This window comes from Mastomys coucha, unplaced genomic scaffold (assembly GCF_008632895.1).
Source record: "Mastomys coucha isolate ucsf_1 unplaced genomic scaffold, UCSF_Mcou_1 pScaffold23, whole genome shotgun sequence".
NCBI lineage: Eukaryota > Metazoa > Chordata > Mammalia > Rodentia > Muridae > Mastomys > Mastomys coucha.
Window position 1 is genome coordinate 99,955,452 of NW_022196906.1, and position 19,225 is coordinate 99,974,676.

The 19,225-nt window shown below is 48.2% G+C and overlaps 1 protein-coding gene and 1 long non-coding RNA gene across 5 annotated transcripts; one reads left to right on the forward strand and one right to left on the reverse strand.

Moving 5' to 3' along the window:
• On the reverse strand, window positions 1-15,015 carry Alas1 (5'-aminolevulinate synthase 1). 3 transcript variants are annotated; one of them, XM_031344575.1, is made up of 11 exons: window positions 14,851-15,015; window positions 13,839-14,058; window positions 10,583-10,816; window positions 9,169-9,318; window positions 8,647-8,869; window positions 6,429-6,613; window positions 5,552-5,731; window positions 5,057-5,221; window positions 2,348-2,616; window positions 1,481-1,643; window positions 1-287 (listed from the first exon to the last, which is right to left on the reverse strand). In XM_031344575.1, exons 2-11 carry the CDS (start codon window positions 14,035-14,037, stop codon window positions 133-135), a joined length of 1,923 nt encoding a protein of 640 aa, XP_031200435.1. In that variant the 5' UTR covers window positions 14,038-14,058; window positions 14,851-15,015; the 3' UTR covers window positions 1-132. The 3 variants fall into 3 exon arrangements, with proteins under 3 accessions (XP_031200435.1, XP_031200436.1, XP_031200437.1); XM_031344576.1 differs by lacking the exon at window positions 14,851-15,015 and adding an exon at window positions 14,248-14,827; XM_031344577.1 differs by lacking the exon at window positions 14,851-15,015 and adding an exon at window positions 12,075-12,182 and having other exon boundaries at window positions 32-287; window positions 13,839-13,972.
• On the forward strand, window positions 14,930-19,015 carry LOC116072963. Of its 2 annotated transcripts, none has more exons than XR_004111604.1 (3): window positions 14,930-15,727; window positions 16,752-16,891; window positions 18,031-19,015. It is a non-coding gene; the product is annotated as an uncharacterized LOC116072963 (long non-coding RNA). The 2 variants fall into 2 exon arrangements; XR_004111605.1 differs by having other exon boundaries at window positions 14,930-15,218.
• The last annotated feature ends 210 nt before the right edge of the window (window positions 19,016-19,225 follow it).

The window sequence follows — 19,225 nt, forward strand, 5'->3', positions numbered from 1 at the left end:
AATTTATTCTATAGTAAAATTAGGACTATGATTTTACTATAGATTAAGATTTAATATATAATTTATTTCATATATAAAGACAATTCTGACTACGATTTGGGTGATGGCCTGGGGCTTGTGACTAAGTCACGGTCAGGCCTGGGCAGACGCCATCATGCCTGAGAAATAGGATTTCTCTCGTTCGCTCATCACTTCAAAGTGCAAGGGCCTCCTGCAGAAGCTGCACTCAGCTGATGGGTGTGGCTTCAGTTCCAGCCCAGCTCGCTTCCACGTGACCAGCAGCTTCTCTGTGGGGAGAGACAACTTTTTTTTAACATCACAAGATCTTCTGCCCAAGAGAATCAGAGTGCATGTCCACACAAAACTCTGCAAGCAAATGCTCACAGAAGCACCCATTCCTAAGACTTCAGCAGTGGAAGCAACCCAAATGCCCATCTACTGATGCAAGTAGTGATGAAAAGAACAGAGCTAGCACTCAGGAGGGTAAGAGAAGGCATCAGTGAGCTCTCAGCTAGTCGGTCTTAAAGATAAGCATGTAAGTAAGATAAGCAGTATCAACACGTGTCGCTCACATGGTCCAACACACTAAATGCCCAGAGTGAGAGCAGCCAGGGGTTCGGGGGACTAGGTAAAAGGAACTGAACACTAGTAAGGACATAGCGAGGTGATGGCTTCTCACCAGGGTGCATGTATCTAAAACCCTTTAATCCTCTATTTTGAGAGGGTAAATTTCACAGTATGTCAATTAATCTCAAGGGCACTGTTCTAAGAGTTGGGTCTCACTTCACAGCCCAGCTTCAGTTAGCTGCTGCAGTATCAGGGCACTAACCTGAATATCTGGAGGGTAGGGGTGGGGAGTCTGGGAGAGTGGACCTGGGGGGTGAAGAGTGTGCATGTAGTATGCCAAGACCACAAGTTCAACCTCAGCACCAAAAACAGCATCAAACAGAAAACTGCTGTCCCTGCAAGTTATACTGATGTGGGAGGGCCCAAGAGGACAAAGTTCCTCTGTGGCCGTGATGACCTCCAGCTAAAATCACCCCAGGCTCTGCCTTTGGAAAGGACACTGGTGGGGAGCAGTACAGTCACCGGGACAGGTTGCTTCAAGGACCACAGTGCCGAGGAGCATGAGCTGGATCCTAGCTGCCAGGGTCAGAGGCCTCCAGCCCCTCAATAGCCACAACTGTGTATGCAGGAGACAGGAGAGATGAGATGGGGGCAGCAAGTTACCCAAGAGCTTCCAAATGAATCTTGCACACTCTTAAAGTGAGTCGCTACTGTCTCACTAAAGTGAAATTTTACAGTTTCATTGTGTGGCATCTGAGGGCACAGTTAGACACTTGAAATAAGAAACAAAAACAATCTGGTCTAAATGTGTTAGGGTAAATACCACCAAGGACTTTGCAGGAGCCTCATGTGGGCTCCCTGGAGTGCAGTTACAGTGAGGTAGAGAGGTTCCCGTCGCTCTGCGTGAACTTACCCAGGAAGAAGTTCATCATCTGAGGTGTGTGATGCGGAGTGGGGGCAATCCTCAGGAGCTCCTCCCCACGAGGCACTGTTGGGTAATTAATGGCCTGGACGTAGATATTATGCCTGGTCATCAACTCATCACAGATTTCTGTGTTTTTAGCAGCATCGGCAACCTATGATCCATTATAGCAAGAGCAGGGTCAGAATAAGACATGCTTATCTGCAGAGACAGTTGAGAACACAGTGTTCATGAACGAGGCTCAGGCTCCAGACCAGACTGTAGTGGAGTGTGCAAGCCTGGGAGAAGGGGAACTCCCTGAACACCTGTAATTTAAGGGAGCTGGAACTTGCATGGTGGACGGCTATACTGGAATTGTCACACGCTGTCCTCCAGTCCTTACATGGTCAAGGAGGTGAATTATTTTTTTCACATATCCTTGTTCCCAGGAGGTACTGCCTGGCTCTGGTTATACCAGCTATTTTCTTACATTAACTGTGACATCAACAGGGACATGGTATGTAGAGGGAAGGGCAACCGACTTGAAATTTACTAAGTAGAAAGTCACACTTCAAAGCTGCCCACACTTAGGCTTCTAGAGTTTTCTACATGTTCTTGTTTACCCTGCTAAGGTCAGTGCTCTAGGGAGGAAAACTGTGCTTGAGCTCACTGGGTTCAAAGACTTCATTCTTATTGTGAAGTCAGGCCAGGCAGCTAAAGACAGAGAGATATGGCAAAGGGCCACTGGCTACAGTCCAAACACCAGTTCCTGCCCTGCAATCACCCTACCCAACCCCTTTAGGAAGGCAGAAACACAACACTGTCATGTCATGTGTGGAGGTATAGCCCTCCTGCAGCCAATCACAAACAGGCCATTACCCGCACAGGGATGATGTGACTGGGACAGTGGATGACTGGGAGGCCAGCGTCCATTAGCATCTGCCTCATAAGCTTGACATTGCGCTGGTGCTGACGGCGAAGGGCACGCCCCTCGCTGCTCTTCAGGATCCGCACAGACTCCAGGGCTCCAGCCAGCAGCATCGGTGGCAGGGAGGTGGTGAAGATGAAGCCCGCAGCGTAGGACCGGACGGTGTCGATCAGCAAACTCGTGCTGGCAATGTATCCTCCAACACAGCCGAACGCCTTACCTGGAGGGAGAAGTTCTGTTAGGCTGGCCGCACATGAGCAGCACCGCACAGCTTCCAGGAACTGACTTTGGCAGTCACCTGGCTAAGACATCAGCTACAGTACAGTACAGCTTGCATCTCAAGCAAACAAGAGATCCTTGACAGTTAGCATTTGCTGGATGAATACAAGCACTCAGAACCTGTTAGGGCTGACTTGGGGCCAGGATTGTTTTTCAGTTCTGGTCAAGGCCCTTGTGTAATATGTATCTCAAGTTTCAGGGTTAAGGAATCCAGAGAGTTCTCAGGAACCTTAACTTTGTCTTCTGAAGGAAACATTCTTTGCTGAACCACAAGAGGATTAGACTCAAAGTCCTAGAGTGGAAAATTACTCTACCCAGCGCTCTCTGGCTCACTGTTGCAGACCTCCAACAAGCCTCCATCACACACTGGAATTTGGCACTTGAATAGGAAGGTGGCTTTCCCCTGGCAGCTCTGGGTCTGTGAGAGGCAGACCTCTCACTCCCTTGACAGGCCTGGAAGGTGCTGGGTTTTGCTTGCTGATCCTTGACTAAGTGTAGGTTTTAGCTTGGCATTCGGCTGACTGCTATAAGGCTTCTCACTGCCTTATGAACTTCTGGATTTTTTTTTTTAAAGGAACCTTCAAATTTCTACAACCTTTTAATGATTCACTCCCACAGGCAAACAAGTCATTTACCTTCTCTACGGGAATCCTGATCTAGATCCTATTGCTATTTTCACCATATAGATGGGGAAAACAGGCATGAGAAGGTCAGCGCATAAGCCAAGGCCACACAACCAGTGGGCTGTGCGGCCAGGACTGTGTGGCCCAGGCTTCAGGGTGCTAGCATGGGAGAGCAGTAGGCTGGAGAGCCTGAGCGCTCCCTGTGCTGGGCACACAGCACGGCATTTCCCAAGGCCCAGCAGAAGAACACTGAGTTCTCCCTCCTTCTGAATCCAGCATTACAGTAAGAGACAAGTATGGTTGGAATGACCTCAGATTGACAAGAATGTAATGTCTGTCATATTTAGCTGTGGGAGTCTGTGAGCCTCTGTGTCCCCAGGGGTTTGGCAAAGCTGGGCTAGCATTCACTCAGATGGAAGAAACAAGGCCAGCCTGGACTACAGTCTGAGACCTGTCTCAAGAAAACAAAATTCTTGCTGGTGGGATTGCAAGCTGTTATAACCACTCTGGAAATCAGAAAATTGGACATAGTATACATGAGGACCCAGCTGTACCACTCCTAGACATATACCCAGAAGATGCTCCAACGTGTAATAAGGACACATGCTCCACCATGTTCATAGCAACCTTATTTATAATAGCCAGAAGCTGGAAATAACCCAGATGTTCCTCAACAGAGGAATGGATTCAGAAAATGTAGTACATTTACACAATGGAGTACTACTCAGCTATTAAAAACAGTGAATTTATGAAATTCTTAGGGAAATGGATGGATCTGGAAAATATCATCCTGAATGAGGTAACCCAATCACAAAAGAACACACTAGGCATGCACTCTCTGATAAGTGGATAGTAGCTCAGAAGCTCAGAATATCCAAGATACAATTCACAGACCACATGAAGCTTAAGAAGAAGGAAGACCAAAGTGGGGATACTTTGGCCCTTCTTAGAAAGGGGATAAAAATACCTATGGGAGGAATTGCAGAGACAAAGTGTGGAGCAGAAACCGAAGGAAAGGCCATTTAGAGACTGTCCCCACCTGAGGATCCATCCCATATACAGTCATCAAACCCAGACACTATTGTGGATGCCAACAAGTGCTTGCTGACAGGAACCTGATATAGCTGTCTCCTGAGAGGCTCTGCCAGTGCCTGACAAATACAGAAGTGGATGCTCACAGCCATCCATTGGATTGAGCACAGGGTCCCCAATAGAGGAGCTAGAGAAAGGATCCAAAGAGCTAAAGGGGTTTGCAGCCCCTTAGAACGAACAATAATATGAACCAACCAGTACCCCAGAGCTCCCAGGGACTAAACCACCAACCAAAGAGTACACATGGAGGGAGGGACCCATGGCTCCAGCCGCATTTGTAGCAGAGGATGGCCTAGTTGGATATCAATGAGGAGAGGCCCTTGGTCCTGCGAAGGCTTGATGCCCCAGCGTAAGGGAATGCCAGGACAGGGAAGCGGGAGTGGGTGGGTTAGTGAGCAGGGGGAAGGAGGATGGGATGGGGGGGTTTCAGAGGGGAAACTAGCAAAGGGGATAACATTTGAAATGTAAATAAAGAAAATATCTAATAAAAAAAGAAAGAAAAGAAAAAGAAAAAGAAAAAAAAATTCACCACAAAACAACCCAGGCTTTACAGGTTAGCTCTCTGCTTCCAGTTCTGGTGCCAGTTAGACCAGCCAGTAATTAGTCTCGGTATATACCTGAAGCTCAGTGTAAAAGGACAGAATGTTATAAAGCCTATATACATACCAAGCGTCCCAGAAATGATATCCATTTTTGGCATGACTCCATCCCGATCACCAATCCCTCCACCTCGAGCTCCATAGAGCCCCACTGCATGGACCTCATCCACAAAAGTGATGGCTCCAAACTCATGGGCAACGTCACACAGCTCTTCCAGTGGGCACACTGCTCCTGAGGAAAGCCAAGGGAAGTCAGTAACAATGGTTAGAGCCAAAGCAAAGTGCCATGCATTCTAAGGGGTTATTTTTAGTACTAGAGAGAAAACGAACTTCCCCCAGTTCTTGCCCCATGAGGTTATATAAGCTAGCAACAGCCAGCACAGAAAACCCAGTTACCCATCCATACAATATCTCTCAATTACAGAGTCCAGGCACAGAAAAAATGCAAAACCAAAAGAAAACACAATATTTTTTGTTTTTTTCTGGAGTTGAGTATGGGTCCTCATACCCAGTTAAACAGAAGCCTGTCAACCAGCTTTGTTCCCAGGGCCTACGCACTTACCATCCATTGAATGGACAGTTTCAAATGCTACTATCTTGGGGACCGAGGGATCAGATCTCTGTAGCAGTTCTCTGAGATGGTTGACATCATTATGGCGGAAGATGTATTTCGGCACTCGACTGTTGCGAATCCCTTGGATCATGGAGGCATGGTTCCCAGAATCAGAGTAAATTTCACAGCCTGACACGAGAAAAGTGCTACTTAGTGGCAGAGGCATAAAGACATGCAACAGACCTTTTCCTGCTGATACTACCTCAGAAATGTCCCCTCCAAGGACATCGTGTCCTGACACAGTAACTAGCTCATGCTTGTGCTTGGGGAAGACACAGAAGCAGAGGTAGCCAGCAGCTGCTGGGAGACACTCACTGGCGAAGCCCTAGATTCACAGGCAGGCTCCGATGCCCTGGGTTCCATCTCGGCATCGTGAAACAAAGAAACCCAAAACCACAAGGTCACATGCCTGACAGCCCAGCATTCTGAGGCAGGAGGATCAAGAGTTTGAGGTCAGCCTGGGCTATACCATGAGACTCTCCAAAACCAAAAATGGCCTTTAAACACGGGTAATAGTGGTAACTATGGGTACCTTGCTTCAAACTCTATGAAGACACACATGTCTAAATGCAATGAAGCATTTTGCTAGAGAAATATCTTAGAATACAAAGTACTCCTGAGTCAGGAGCTTCTGGACAGGGCCTCCCCCATGTGCAGTCACCAAGGACCATGCTTGGCCGGAGCTCACAACACGCAGTCAGCCCCTTGTGCTCAAGACAATGCTCTGACACAGGGCCATAGGGCTGAACTGAAGTGGGCCTTCTTTGTAGACACCATCAGTCATTATGCAGAAACCTCAACTGTGCTGGGTCCCCAGAGCGCTTACCTGGCATCATCTTAGCCAGAGTGAAGAGGGTGGAGTCATTGGCCACAAAGCAGGATGAGAACAAGAGCGCCGCATCTTTGCCATGGAGATCGGCCAGTGCCTGCTCCAGTTCTACGTGGAACTTGCTTGTTCCAGAAATATTCCTAGTTCCACCAGCTCCGGCACCATGCTGTTTCACAGTCTCTCTGTTAAAAACAAGTAAAATACCCAAACTCCAAGGTTCACAGCTCTAGAACTCATTAAAAACCCAGAGGGTTTTCATTTTTACAACCCCAGCACTGGGGCAGAGTGAATGTCAAAAAATGAAGATGGAGGGCTGGCGAGATGGCTCAGCAGTTAAGAACACTGACCGCTCTTCCAAAGGTCCTGAGTTCAAATCCCAGCAACCACATGGTGGCTCACAACCACCCGTAATGAGATCTGATGCCCTCTGATGTGTTTGAAGTCAGCTACAGTGTACTTAGATATAATAATAAATAAATCTTTAGGCCAGAGCAAGCAAGGCCGACTGAAGCAAGCAGAGCTCCTGAATTCAATTCCCAGCAACCACATAATGGCTCACAACCATCTATATGCTACAGTGTACTCATATACAGAAAAAAAGATAATAAATCTTTTTTAAAAAAATGAAGAGGGGGTCTGGAGAGATGGCTCAGTGGGTTAAGAGCACTGACTGCTCTTCTGAATGTCCAGAGTTCAAATCCCAGCAACCACATGGTGGCTCACAACCACCCGTAATGAGATCTGACGCCCTCTTCTGGTGTGCCTGAAGACAGCTACAGTGTACTTACATATAATAAATAAAAAATCTTAAAAAAAAAAAAATGAAGATGGAAAGGTCATGGAGGAAAAACCTAATGCTGACCTCAGGGAACACACCCACACTTACAAGTACATAACACACAGAGACACACAACACACACACACTTTTGGGCCGAGGATGTAGCTTACTACTTGCTTAGTATACACGATGTTCTGCATTCAGGTCAATCCCTACTACTGCATACATAGGCATGGAGTACGTACCTGTAATCTTAGCACAAAAACCAAAAACCAACCAAACACACACACAAAAAAAAAACAACCTATGACTATGTCTTAAGCAAGCAAGAAAACTTTTTTTTTTTAGTTTCTGAAATAGGGTCTCACTATGTAGCCCTGGCTGTCCTGGAATTTACTATGCAGATCAAGCTGGCCTTGAACTCACAGAGATCCTCCTGCCTCTACTCCCTCAGTGCTGGGATTAAAGCAGGCACCACTATGCCCAGCTTATTTTTTTATTTTATTTAAAAAAATTTTTTTTTGAAACTCATGGTTCTAAACACCATATAAATGAGTGCTCTTTCTAGAATCAGGAGAGTGAATATTACGTGATCTTATCTAGTATCTCTCTCATTGTGAAACCTGGGGCCATAAATCTTAAACGAATTGCTAAGAACTGTTTAGGGTATGGAGCAATGGCTCCTTCAGAGGACCCAGGTCCAGAGAATCCAACACCCTCTCTGACCTCCACACACGTGGCAGACACGCAGGCAAAGTGATATGTTAAGGGAAACCACACTCTAGAAGACCACAAAGCAGTTACACACCGTTGGGACACACACAAGCTATGCTCGACTTCATATGGGCTCTCTTTAGCAAGCCTCTTGGAGAATTCCATGAGCCACTGTCTCAAGCCACAGTCCTCCTGAGGAACAAGGGTGGGACCTTTGTGCTTTTTAACATGTCCTACTGAAATAGCCCTATCCACCATCTACACATTACAGAGTCTCTAAAAACCAGAGATACGTGCCCAGCCCCAAGGTGTCTGTGTGTGTGTGTGTGTGTGTGTGTGTGTGTGTGTGTTGTGTATCCCTGTGTATTATGTATTTGTGAGTGTGAGGTGGGGTGGGGTGGATGTGTGGTCAGCATTAGGTTTTTCCTCCACAGCCTTTTTTCATCTTTGTTTTTTGAGACACCCTCTGCCTCAGATATCATCTGTAGAGATTTTCAAAGGCTAAGATATGCTAGTGAGATAGTTCAGCAGGTAAAGGGGCTTCGCTGTAAAGCCTGCCAACCTGAGTTCAATCCCAGAATTCCTGGAAAGGTCAAGGGAGAAAGCTGGCACTACAAAGAATAGTAGTGTATCACTGTGGCACACTGTGAGTGACTAAATGCTCTCCCATAAAAGGTCTAGCCCAACAATGCCTGTGGTATGTGAAAGCTGAGAGCTACTTACATGACGGCCCCACACACCCGTGGGTGTCGACTCATGCCTAGGTAGTCATTACTACACCAGACCGACACCTGCTTTTTGGTGATGAGGGAGTCCGTGTAGTCATCTGCCATGGGGAAGATTTGTGCTCTCCGGTTCACAGTTTTAAAAACTCGGTAGGTGTGGTCATTTTTTTTCTCGTCAATTTTCTTCTCAAAGAAATGATCATATTGAAAAGTGGAAACAGCTGAAGGGGGAGCAAACAAAAGAGTTGGTTTTTTTTTTTTTTTTGGACAAACCTGGGTTCAAATCTCAGTTTGGTCATTTTAGGGCACTGTACCCAGGACTAGAATGACATCTGGCAGGTGTTTGGCACACTGTCCAATGCATAGGCAATGGGTAATGACAGCCTGAAGGCCACGGACCAGCAGCACTCACTGCCACTAAGCCCAACTGCACTCAAGCGAGGGCCATGGGCTTCAACTCTCTCTCACCATACGACGTTACATTAACCTGACATACAAACTCACAAACAACAAGACTCACACTTTGGCAAGTTATCCTGAAGAAGATGAGACACCCTTTCTGGCCTTTGCTTTCGAATGATATCCTGGAAGTTCTTCAGCAGCGGGCTTGGATCCTCTCCATCAGTTTTCACACTGACCATGCCGGGAGGCACTGGGCTTTGAGCAACCTCTGCAACAAAGGAACAGGAGGAACTGAGGACAGACCTTTATTCTTAGTCCAGGACACCTTCTAGGCATACTGTTAAACATAGCTTACTGGCTACTCTTTTGGAGGAGCTGGGTTCAATTCCCAGCATCTATATGGCGGTTCAGAGTTGTCTGTAACTACATCTCCAGGAGATCTGACGCCGCCTTGGGGACCAGGCATACACTGGTGCACAGATATACACGAAGGCAAAACATCCACATACATACATTAAAATCATTTTTCCCCCAGACATAGCTTATTATCTGGGCGTCTTGATGATGGGCTTCATCTCTAGCCTTTGGGAAGCAGGGTCAGGCAGATCTCTGCAAACCTGAGGCCAGGGTGTGCTACAAAGTGAGACCCTGTCTCACAACAAAACAGAGCTTATTGCATACTTCACTGAACAAAAGCCAGTCATGCTGTGATGGGGTGTATGGAACATCCTTCTTCAGCTTCCATCTTCCATAGGCTTTTGGTATGTAGCTTCCTTTGGGCTTTTTGAGATGGGGTCTTACTGTAGCCCAGTATGGCCTAGAGCTCGAGCCCCTCCTGCCTCGAGCGTGGCTAGTGTACCACCTGGCTTCAGAGCAATTCTGTTTTCACTGCTACCAGCCAGTTTCAATGGACATGATTAGAGCCTACGGCTCCCTGGGTGACTAGCATGCCTCCTGGACTCCACATAGCCTGCTCTCCTGCTGCATCCTTCTTTAATAGAAAGCAACGCCTACTGTCTACTTAGACGAGAACTCACACCAATCCTTTTGTTCCTGCTCCCAGGTACACTGGCCTTAAAGGTGTGTGCCACCGTGCTCAGCATGCTGAGGCTTTTAGGGGCTGCTGAGAGCTCAGATGGGGTTAAGGATGTCCCTCGGTGACCATCAGCAGGACACATAGCTTGGGGGAGTCCTGGGCTAGCACTTGCTGTGGTGTTCCACCTGCTATTCTGACAAAGGGTAGGAAGGACAGAGAGACAAACCAATGCTGACATCTGTTCACGACTACAGGTTATTTCCAGAAAGTGAGCATGACTTTGGGAAGCTGGTTGCCTCCTACACCCTCACCAGAAAGCAAGTCCCACATTTTGCAATACAGTCTGGGCTGTCTAGCTTAAGGACCTTCCTTCCTCTCTGGTACAAAGGAGGAAGGTCCTCACATCATGACTCCATGGCCTAGTCGTAGTTCGCATATAAACTGGAGGGTTCCAGGAGCCCCAAGGACTGCTTTCCTCTGGAGACATTTCTGTTACCTTTCCTCACAGCATGCATTTCCTGCACATCCTCCTGAAGCTCCAGACTGGCCTTACGGAAGACGTTGCTGCCTGTCTGGCTCAGCTGTGCCGCCAGGAAAGGGCACTTGCTCCCAGAGCCCTGGCTTGTAGCGGGGTAGGGGTGTCCAGAGGGGATCTGTGTGCTGTCTGGAGTCTGTGCCATCTGGGACTCATCAGGAGCCTGCTGGACTGCGGCTTTGGCAGTTTTCTCTTCTGAGGAAGGAAATGGAAAGAATGAGGCCCCAGCCCTGCTCATAGAGCACACAAGCAAGTCGCTAAGTCTTTCCCTTATCGCTTCAAACTTCATACTCCCTCTAGTCTATAATCCACGCCCAGGTTTACCTTTGTTAAACTCTGCTAATGTCTATCCTCACGTGCCTCACCAGACAGTGACTTTTTGAAGGGTTGACTGGCCCATCCAGGTTACCTCAGACCTACAGAACTTCTCCAAGAGCACTATTTTATATTTCCAGTCAACCCAATGTTCTTTTTTTTAAAAAAAAAAAAAAAATTATTTATTTATTTTATTTATATGAGTACACTGCAGACACAGACACTCAGAGACATTCAGACACACCAGAAGAGGGCATCCAGCCCCAACCCAATGTTCTTTCTTCATCTGTTTAAGACAGGATCTTACTATGTAGCCCATGATGTTTAACTCCGCAATCCTCCTGCCTTAGCCTCCTAAGTTCTGGGATTATGTGTGTGCTTCTCCCCAAAAGCTCTTCACATGGACCATTCTAAGAGAGAGTAATGCCTCTGCGGCAACTAGGGGTAGTCACGGAGTTACTTCCTCTTCATGGGTTCTGAACAGATTCCTAATAAAGCACAACCAGTTTTAAAAATACGTCTAGGGATAGGGGGATGGCTCAGTGGTTAAGAGCACTGACTGCTCTTCCAGAGGTCCTGAGCTCAATTCCCAGCAACCACACGGTGGCTCATAACCATCTGTAATGGGATTCAATGTCCTCTTCTAGTGTGTCTGAAGACAGATACAATTACTCATATAAAATAAAATAAAAGCTGGGCAGTGGTGGCACATGCCTTTAATCCCAGCACTCAGGAGGCAGAGGCAGGTGGATCTCTGTGAGTTCAAGGCCAGCCTGGTCTACAGAGTGAGTTCCAGGACAGACAGGGCTACACAGAGAAACCCTGTCTTGAAAAACCAATATATGTGTGTGTATATATATATATATATATATATATATATATATATATATAATAAAATAAATAATCTTTGAAAAAATCCTAAAAAAGGAAGAAAGAAAGAAAAGCAGGCTATCCCTCAGATCTTCAAACTGTCCTCAAGCTATTAGAACTATTAAAAGAGCCAGGCAGGTTCCCCTCAGCCAGGGCTCACCTACTTTCTCATCTAAGTACATCAGAGGAGGCTGCTGACCTAGCACAGCAGGCTGTTTTTGTGCTCTAAGTTACAGTCACTCCTCCAGCCCTTGAGCAATGTGCTCACCTTCCTTCTAGAAAAGTCTTCCTTCATCTTTGGAATACTCCCATGAGTCATTGGCTGCTCTTTCTATAACTTGGATAAGGTGTCTCAATACAGTTTCCATAACATTTTCTATAAAGGGAAGTCAAGAAATAGTATTTTGAAATTAACTTCATTTTACAAGGAATGCAGATCTGTTATGGAGAGTCTAGACAACAGAAGGGAAAAGGAGCATTCTACCTCAAATATGGCCACTACAGACATTCTTAGAAAAGAGAACTAACTCCTGACAGGAAATCCTTCGAAGGACTAAGTCCTACCCACGTGAAGAACAAATACTCCTTTGCTAGAGGCCCACACTGAAGAGAATCCTGAAAGGTGAAAGGACCACCAGGAGTAAGTGGATTCTGAGGAGAAGCCTGCCATCGGTATGAGACACGTCCACACCCTGACAAACACTAACAAACACCATGTCTCACTTACGTAAGGCAACTGGCGCGGTGGCCGGGTGGTGGCTGCCAGGCATTGGGGTAAGGAGTATGGAGTTAATGTTTAATGGCCAGTTTGAGTTTGGAAAGATGAAAAAAGTCCTGGAACTGGATGGTGCTGGCAGAAAATGAGTGTATGCAATACTGCTGAATCACACACACACTGCAGGGATTAAAATGGGCATTATAATTGTAGTGGTGCATGCTTATAATTCTAGCACTCAAAAGGCTGAGGTAGGAGGACTGCCATAAGTTGGAGAGCAATCTGGGCTATATTCTGATTAAAAAAAAAAACTAAACTAAAATGGTAATATTATATGCATTTTGCATATAAATATATTTATATATTTTTGTTTGTTTGTTTTGTTTTGCTTTTGTTTTTACTTAAAGGGGGAAAAACAACAACAGAGGCTGGGGAGATGGCGCAGTGGTTAGCACTTGTTGCTCTTCCAGAGGATCGAGTTCAATATCCAGCACTAAGACGAAAAAACCAAAAAAAAAAAAAAAAAAAATGGTGGCTTACAATCATCTATAACTCCAGTTCCAGAGGGTCTGACCCCCTCTTCTGGCCCCCTGGGGCACCAGGCATGCATGTAGTGCAGCTAAACACTCATATGCACAAAATAAAATGAATAAATCTTTTAAAAACTTAAAGCAAGAACCAAACTGGTAGTGGTAGCTCAGGCCTGTAATATCAGCGCTTGGGGTCATGACTTTACGGCCAGCCAAGACTACACGGTGAGTTCCAGGCTTGCCTAGGTTACAAAGTGAGACCCTGCCTCAAGATACTAGACAGATTTTTAAAATTATTACTATGCGCCAGGCGGTGGTGGTGCATGCCTTTAATCCTAGCACTTGGGAGGCAGAAGCAGGCAGATTTCTGAGTTCGAGACCAACCTGGTCTACAGAGTGAGTTCCAGGACAACCAGGGCTCTACAGAGAAACCCTGTCTCGAAAAACAAAAAACAAAACAACAACAAACCAAAACCAAAACCAAAAATGACTACTTTGCAAGCCAGGGGCCAAATCTTTATTGAGGAAAAGGGTCGTGGGTGACTACTATACCAGACAATGAGAAAACGCTAGGCCCAGCAGACCTGACACGCAATCCAGAAGCAGAAGCCTGTACCGATTACTTTTAAGGCCATGAGCACCAGAAGCCCCTAATTCAGAAGTCAGAGGGACAGCTACACAAGATGAGCCCCGCTCCCCATACACAAGGGCCGATCCTGATGGAGTAAGGCTCCCTCAGAGAGGCCCTCACCACCAAGGACGTGTTCCTTCACTGCCAGCTACTTACTCTCGTTGCCTGGAGGGGTTTCTTTGACCTGCTGGCAGTGGACTGCTGAAGTGGACAGGGTTCGAGGAGCTGGCTTGGCCCCAACTTCCATCATCTTGGGGCAGTTTTGAGCATAGAACAACAGAGACTTTCCTGCCTTCTGCAGAAAGGCCTGAGGTACTCGGGATAAGAACGGGCATCGGCGAACGACAGTCTCCATGTCTGCAAAGTGTCCTGGGTCCTGTAGAAGAGTTCATGATGAGTGATGTCCTGGGAGACCCAGACACACATCCCACTCAAAGCAAAAGCAAACCAAAGACAGCACCAACATGGGGCTCAGTAAAGGCGTGGGAGCCACACTCTACCTAGTTCACCACCTTCTTCATTCTCTACCTCTACAGAAACCCTCCCACCCCCTAAGCAAGTTTACCAGATTAAGTAGGGACCGCTAGTATTTAAGAGTGGAGAAGAGATGAAGAAGAAGGCTGCACAGGTATAGGAGGCCAGAGTCTTCTCCAAGGGTGAACACTGTAGGTTTAGACATCTTAGCACACACCCAGGAGCAACAGTGAGGCTAGGGGAGAAGTCACTGTCACCTATCCAGGTAGGGAGAACTCCTGGGGATCCTAGCAATCCGAAGAAGGGGGTAGAATCTAGACCAGCCCCGAGTCCCCGAGACAAGGTCATGCCCCTGGAGCTGGAACCGGGAAAGGAGGCAGAGAGAAGGGTAGGGTCAGGGCTGACACTGTCAGGAGCAGGGCTAGACAACGCAAAGAGTCGGACTGGTGAAAGGGGGTCAGCAGTGAGTCAGAGGCTCCCTGGGGTCAGAAAGGAAAGGGTAGGAAAGAAGTTCTGAAGCCGCCTGTCAAACGCCGAATGTCAGAAGGGGACGTAATGGGGCGTCTGAGGCAGCCCAAGAGGTAAAGAGCGGGGGATGGACGCTGAGCCAAGGTGGTGGCCGGAGGGGGATGGGGCATGTGGCCGTGGTGGCGGGGCGCGCCGGGTTCCCGCGACCACCGTGCGCGGCCCTCACCTGCGCGGGCTCTCGACGAGGCGGCGGTAGGCACTCGAGCTGAGGACGCTAAACCGACCAGTGCCCTTGTTCACGAGCAGCCTAAGGCCGCGATCGCTGGCGGCCCTAAATATAGAGCCGGAGTGACCGCTGCGCATGCGCTGTGGGTGCGGCCTGCCGCGCGCACGCGCGCCGGAGCCTGCCCGGCAAGGTGCCAGGTCCTTCCCTGTGGGCTCCGCTCCAACTCCTGGGACTGTGTCTCAGGCCTACGCTGCCTGAGCCGGGATCGCAGGGCGGTGGACGGGCAAGTCCCTTTTTGGATCTCTTCCCTTCGTCTCTCTGTCACCTTCCACGAACAGCCCTGTGCGTCAGACTCCTGCGCCCCCGGTGTAGGTCGCAAACCGACCGCGCCCGGGAAGGAAACCTACCTGCTAAGAAAAGGGTTTATTGGGCATATAGGAAGGGGTCTCGGGCCAGGGTTTTAAGATCCAGTCAACGAGGGGCTTGCCTGGTTTTGTTTGCGTCGATGACGGGGCAACTTTATTGGATGGATGACCCTAGAATGGCCCTGGCATAGATGTGCTAAGGGGCTGCTGTCGCGGGATTAAAGAAGCAGCCACAAAAGGGAGCCCAGTGGTGGCACGTTCTTGTCCGAATTGAAGAGAAGAGGGAACGGAGAAACTGGCTAGATGGAGCTCATAGTTCCACAGTTCTAGTCACTCAGATGGTGAGGGTGTCATGACAGCACAGGACCTGACACAGACTTGAACAGCTATAAGTTAATGGTTTTTATTTTGAGACAAGGTCTCATGTAGTCAAGCCATCCTGGCCTCAAAGTTTAGTATGTAGCCAACCTTGGAGTCATCCTGTCTCTACCTCCCCAGTCGTGGGATTGCAGGTATGAGCTCCACGCCTAGATACAACACTGAGTACTGAATTTGGGGACTTCTGCATGCTTGGCAAAGACTCCCCTAATTGACCTGCATCCCCGACCCCTCTTTTTTATTGTTTTGTTGAGTTAGGGTCTTGCTTTGTGGGCCAGGATGGCCTCCAACTTTGCCAGATTCTCCTGCTTCTGTTTCAAATGCTGGGATTATAACGTGTGCCACAACATTTAATTAGCTCCTGGTTTTGTTTTGTTTTTATGTGGAGCATTGTCCAAAGTCCTTGCTGGTTGTGATGCACGAGCTGAGAAGGGTGTGGGACGAGGCCGAGCTCTCTGTCCTGTGTTAATGCAAAAGAGGAGAGGAACAGGACCACTGACCCAAATCACCATGGCCAGATTTATTAAAGCAAGGGAGCAATTAAAGCTGCTTTTCTTCTTCGTGTACACAGGCTGCTTTCCCCTAAGGCAGGGTTTGAGAGGTCAGCACTGGACATGAGGAAGACATGAGGTGTTTCTAGCTCAGGAGTAGGGTGTTTCCAAATGGGGAATTTGGTGGGCGAAATAGGTGGGATTAGAGGAACAGAACATAAGCATACAAGTTAGTCATAAGGATCTCCTGAAACAAAGACATGATTGCAAGGTGGTCATGAAGTAGTCATGACAACAGATAGACATAACAACCTTTTGAAACAAAGGTAGGGTTGCCTGATGGTTATAAGTTTTTTTGAAACAAAGACCTGGTTGCCACTTCCTGGAACCAGGCAGTACAAAACCATTTGTAGGTAAGGTTACAGGTGGGACATAGCCCAATTTTGAGAAGCAGAGGTTTAATCATAAACAGAAACGAACCTAGTTTGTCTTTACTCTAAGGTGGCTTTTAAGCTTAAGGTGGAGGCAGGCTGGCTCATCACCTGGAGTGCAGAGCTGAGTCCTGCCTCCTTAGCTCCTGAGGCCTCACCTGAGGGGTAGGGCTTGGCAGTCTCTCAGGCACGCTAACCTGACCTCCTCGCTCCACACCCTTCTCTGCTTGCCCCAGACTGGGTTAGGCTGGACCTGTGCCAGGCCAAGAGCTGCCCGCCTGCAATCGGGGAAAGAACCTTTCTGGTTTCGTCTTTCCCAGCTGGACATCAAGAAGAAGAACAAAGTCCAGAATGATAAAGATGGAGGCGTACCCAGGTACTTCCTGATTTCCCTCCAAATCGAATCACCACTTAGCTGTAAGACAGGTGTGGTGAGTCTGGGACGTCGGAGGAAGCACTTGGGTCCAAAGTGGCACCGTGGGCACGCCAAGATAAAGGCTCTGCCTACCATCTTGCCAAGGAGTAGCACCTATCAGTCAGAGGGAAGAGAGAGAAGACCAGCACTTGAACCCAGAAGTCAGACCTGGTGCTGACTAGGTTTTTGTATTTGCTCTGGGCCTCACTTTCCTTATCTGGGCAATGGGATCACAACGCCTGCTGCCTGGCTGTCTTTGAAAGCTGTTAGAGTGATGAATAGCAGAGCAGATATGAGTTCTAAATTCAGCTCCGAATCTCAACTGCCTTTGGCCTTCCCAGCCAAGACTTGGTTTTCCTCATTAGCCAAGTTCTCCCAGCTCCACTTTTCATTGGTAGGAGAGGGAGGGAGAAGTCGTGACAGCAGAGGCTTATTGTTTAAACTGGGTATCCAGTTCTCTGGGAGTTTCCTGTTTAATGTGTGTGTGGGAGGGTAGGGGGCTCAGAGGCCCACCCTCGCGGACAGTGAAATAGGATGTGGTAAACAATCCCAGATAGAGGATCTATTGCGTCAACCGGAAGGAGAGAGATTCCAGCCACCAGGAAGGCTCCCTGAAGAGAAGCAGGCACTGGCTGGAAGGGTGGGTCCACGTGGTGCTGGGAGACTGCTGGATAAAGTCAGGAGTGGAGAGTCCCAGGCCTGTGGGAGGGGAGCGTGGCCAGTGAGTCAGCCTGAATAGCTTGGCCACATGTATACAACAGCCAGGAGTTGGGGCAAGAGGCTAAACCAGAGAGGCCTTAAATGAGCCACCGTGTCAGAACCCAGAGAACTACTACCAAGGTTCTCCTCAAAATGTAGGTCTCTAGCTTCAAACTGCGCCTCCATGTTTTTGAACCAGGAATCTGTTTGTTAAACAGACCATCCTTCCGGTGCTGTGGGTGTTGGGTCTCTTAGGGCCGTGTGTTGGGTGGGATATGCCACTCCAACGACGGTTCATGTTTAAGACCTCGGAGGACAAAGTTAAGTCTAAGAATTATCATCCTAGTACTCCACGTCCTCTTGCCTACCTGCTTGCCTACCTGCCTTGGCTTTGTTCCCAGGTGGGCCCTGTGCTGATCCAACTGCCTTCTCTCCTGTGCCGCTGCTTCTGGTCTACGTCCTCCCCTCTTCATCTATATCTTCCCCCACTCTCCCTCCTCCTCCCACAACCCCTCCTTGAACTGCAGTCTAAACTCCTCTCATCCTTTGCTCTGGCCCTGAGCATGGGTGCCCACACCGCTGGAGTTCAAGCAAGGTCAGCCCTCTGGAAATGACGCTGAGACATTTCTCCTTCTCGGCCAGCCTGCGTCACTGTCACAGTAAGGGGCTGCTGCTTGTCGAAGGGGCCAGCAGTCAAGGCAGAAAGAAAATGTCAAGGCTTGCCCCAGAGTCCTCCCCCCACACCCCTTACTCTGGGCCCCACAAGCTGTTTTCATTAGTCCCCTTATATGGTAAGCTTATTAGCCAACCTTACTGATTGCCACTCTCTTGACCTCTTCAAGGAGACCCTCACAGACAGGGGACAGTGCTGCCTAGCATGGCTCAGTGTCCTGCATTCAATTCCCAGCAATGCAAAACTAAGGTAAAAAGGAAACAAAGCTGTCGAGCCCGGGCTGCTTCCGCTTGTGTGCAGCCTTGAACCAGAAGGCCATCTTCTAGCGGTGCCCACATGTGCAGTGGTCAGTGAGGGCAACCTGGCAGCCCAGCTCTGCCCTGGAGGGGCTCCAGCTGGAGGAGAGCTGGGACGGGTCCCCAGACCTCAGTACAACAGACTCCATGATGGAACTACCATTCAGGCTATAAAGCTCAGCTCAGACACCTGCCCAAACAAAACCGAAGGCCTAATCCGTCCAAGTCCATGGTTATGGGAAAGTCTCAAAATGTACTAATCTTGCTGTTTTTGCTTCTATAGTTCTGCTTACTGTTCTTGTTAACTGGAGCGTGCCATTCAGAGCTCACACCAAGAAAGACTCAGAACTACACACTGGGATACCAAATACCTAGTGTAGTCCCCAGCCGGCTAATAACCACTTTCTGTTGGCTTAACTAAGCCCATGTCCAAGCATTTTCTCTGGTGGATATCCTGCAATAGAACAAGGCTGTTAATGGAGTGGGGCTCTCACAGGACAGCCCACCTCCAACACCGTTCCTGAGATAAGATGCCCAGAGGTTACCAGAATCTAGCCCTTCAGCCGCACACTGCAGGTTATGGCCTAGCTATCTGGCTTGGTTCAGGTTGTATTTCATTTTGTTTTT

Coding starts and splice junctions, on each gene's coding strand:
- Alas1 (XM_031344575.1), bottom strand. CDS start 14,037: ATGGAGACTGTCGTTCGCCGATGCCCGTTCTTATCCCGAGTACCTCAG. Junction 10,817..13,838: donor AACCCCTCCAGGCAACGAGA/GTAAGTAGCTGG, acceptor TTCCTTCCTCAG/AAGAGAAAACTGCCAAAGCC. Junction 5,222..5,551: donor AACTGTCCATTCAATGGATG/GTAAGTGCGTAG, acceptor GGCTTTCCTCAG/GAGCAGTGTGCCCACTGGAA.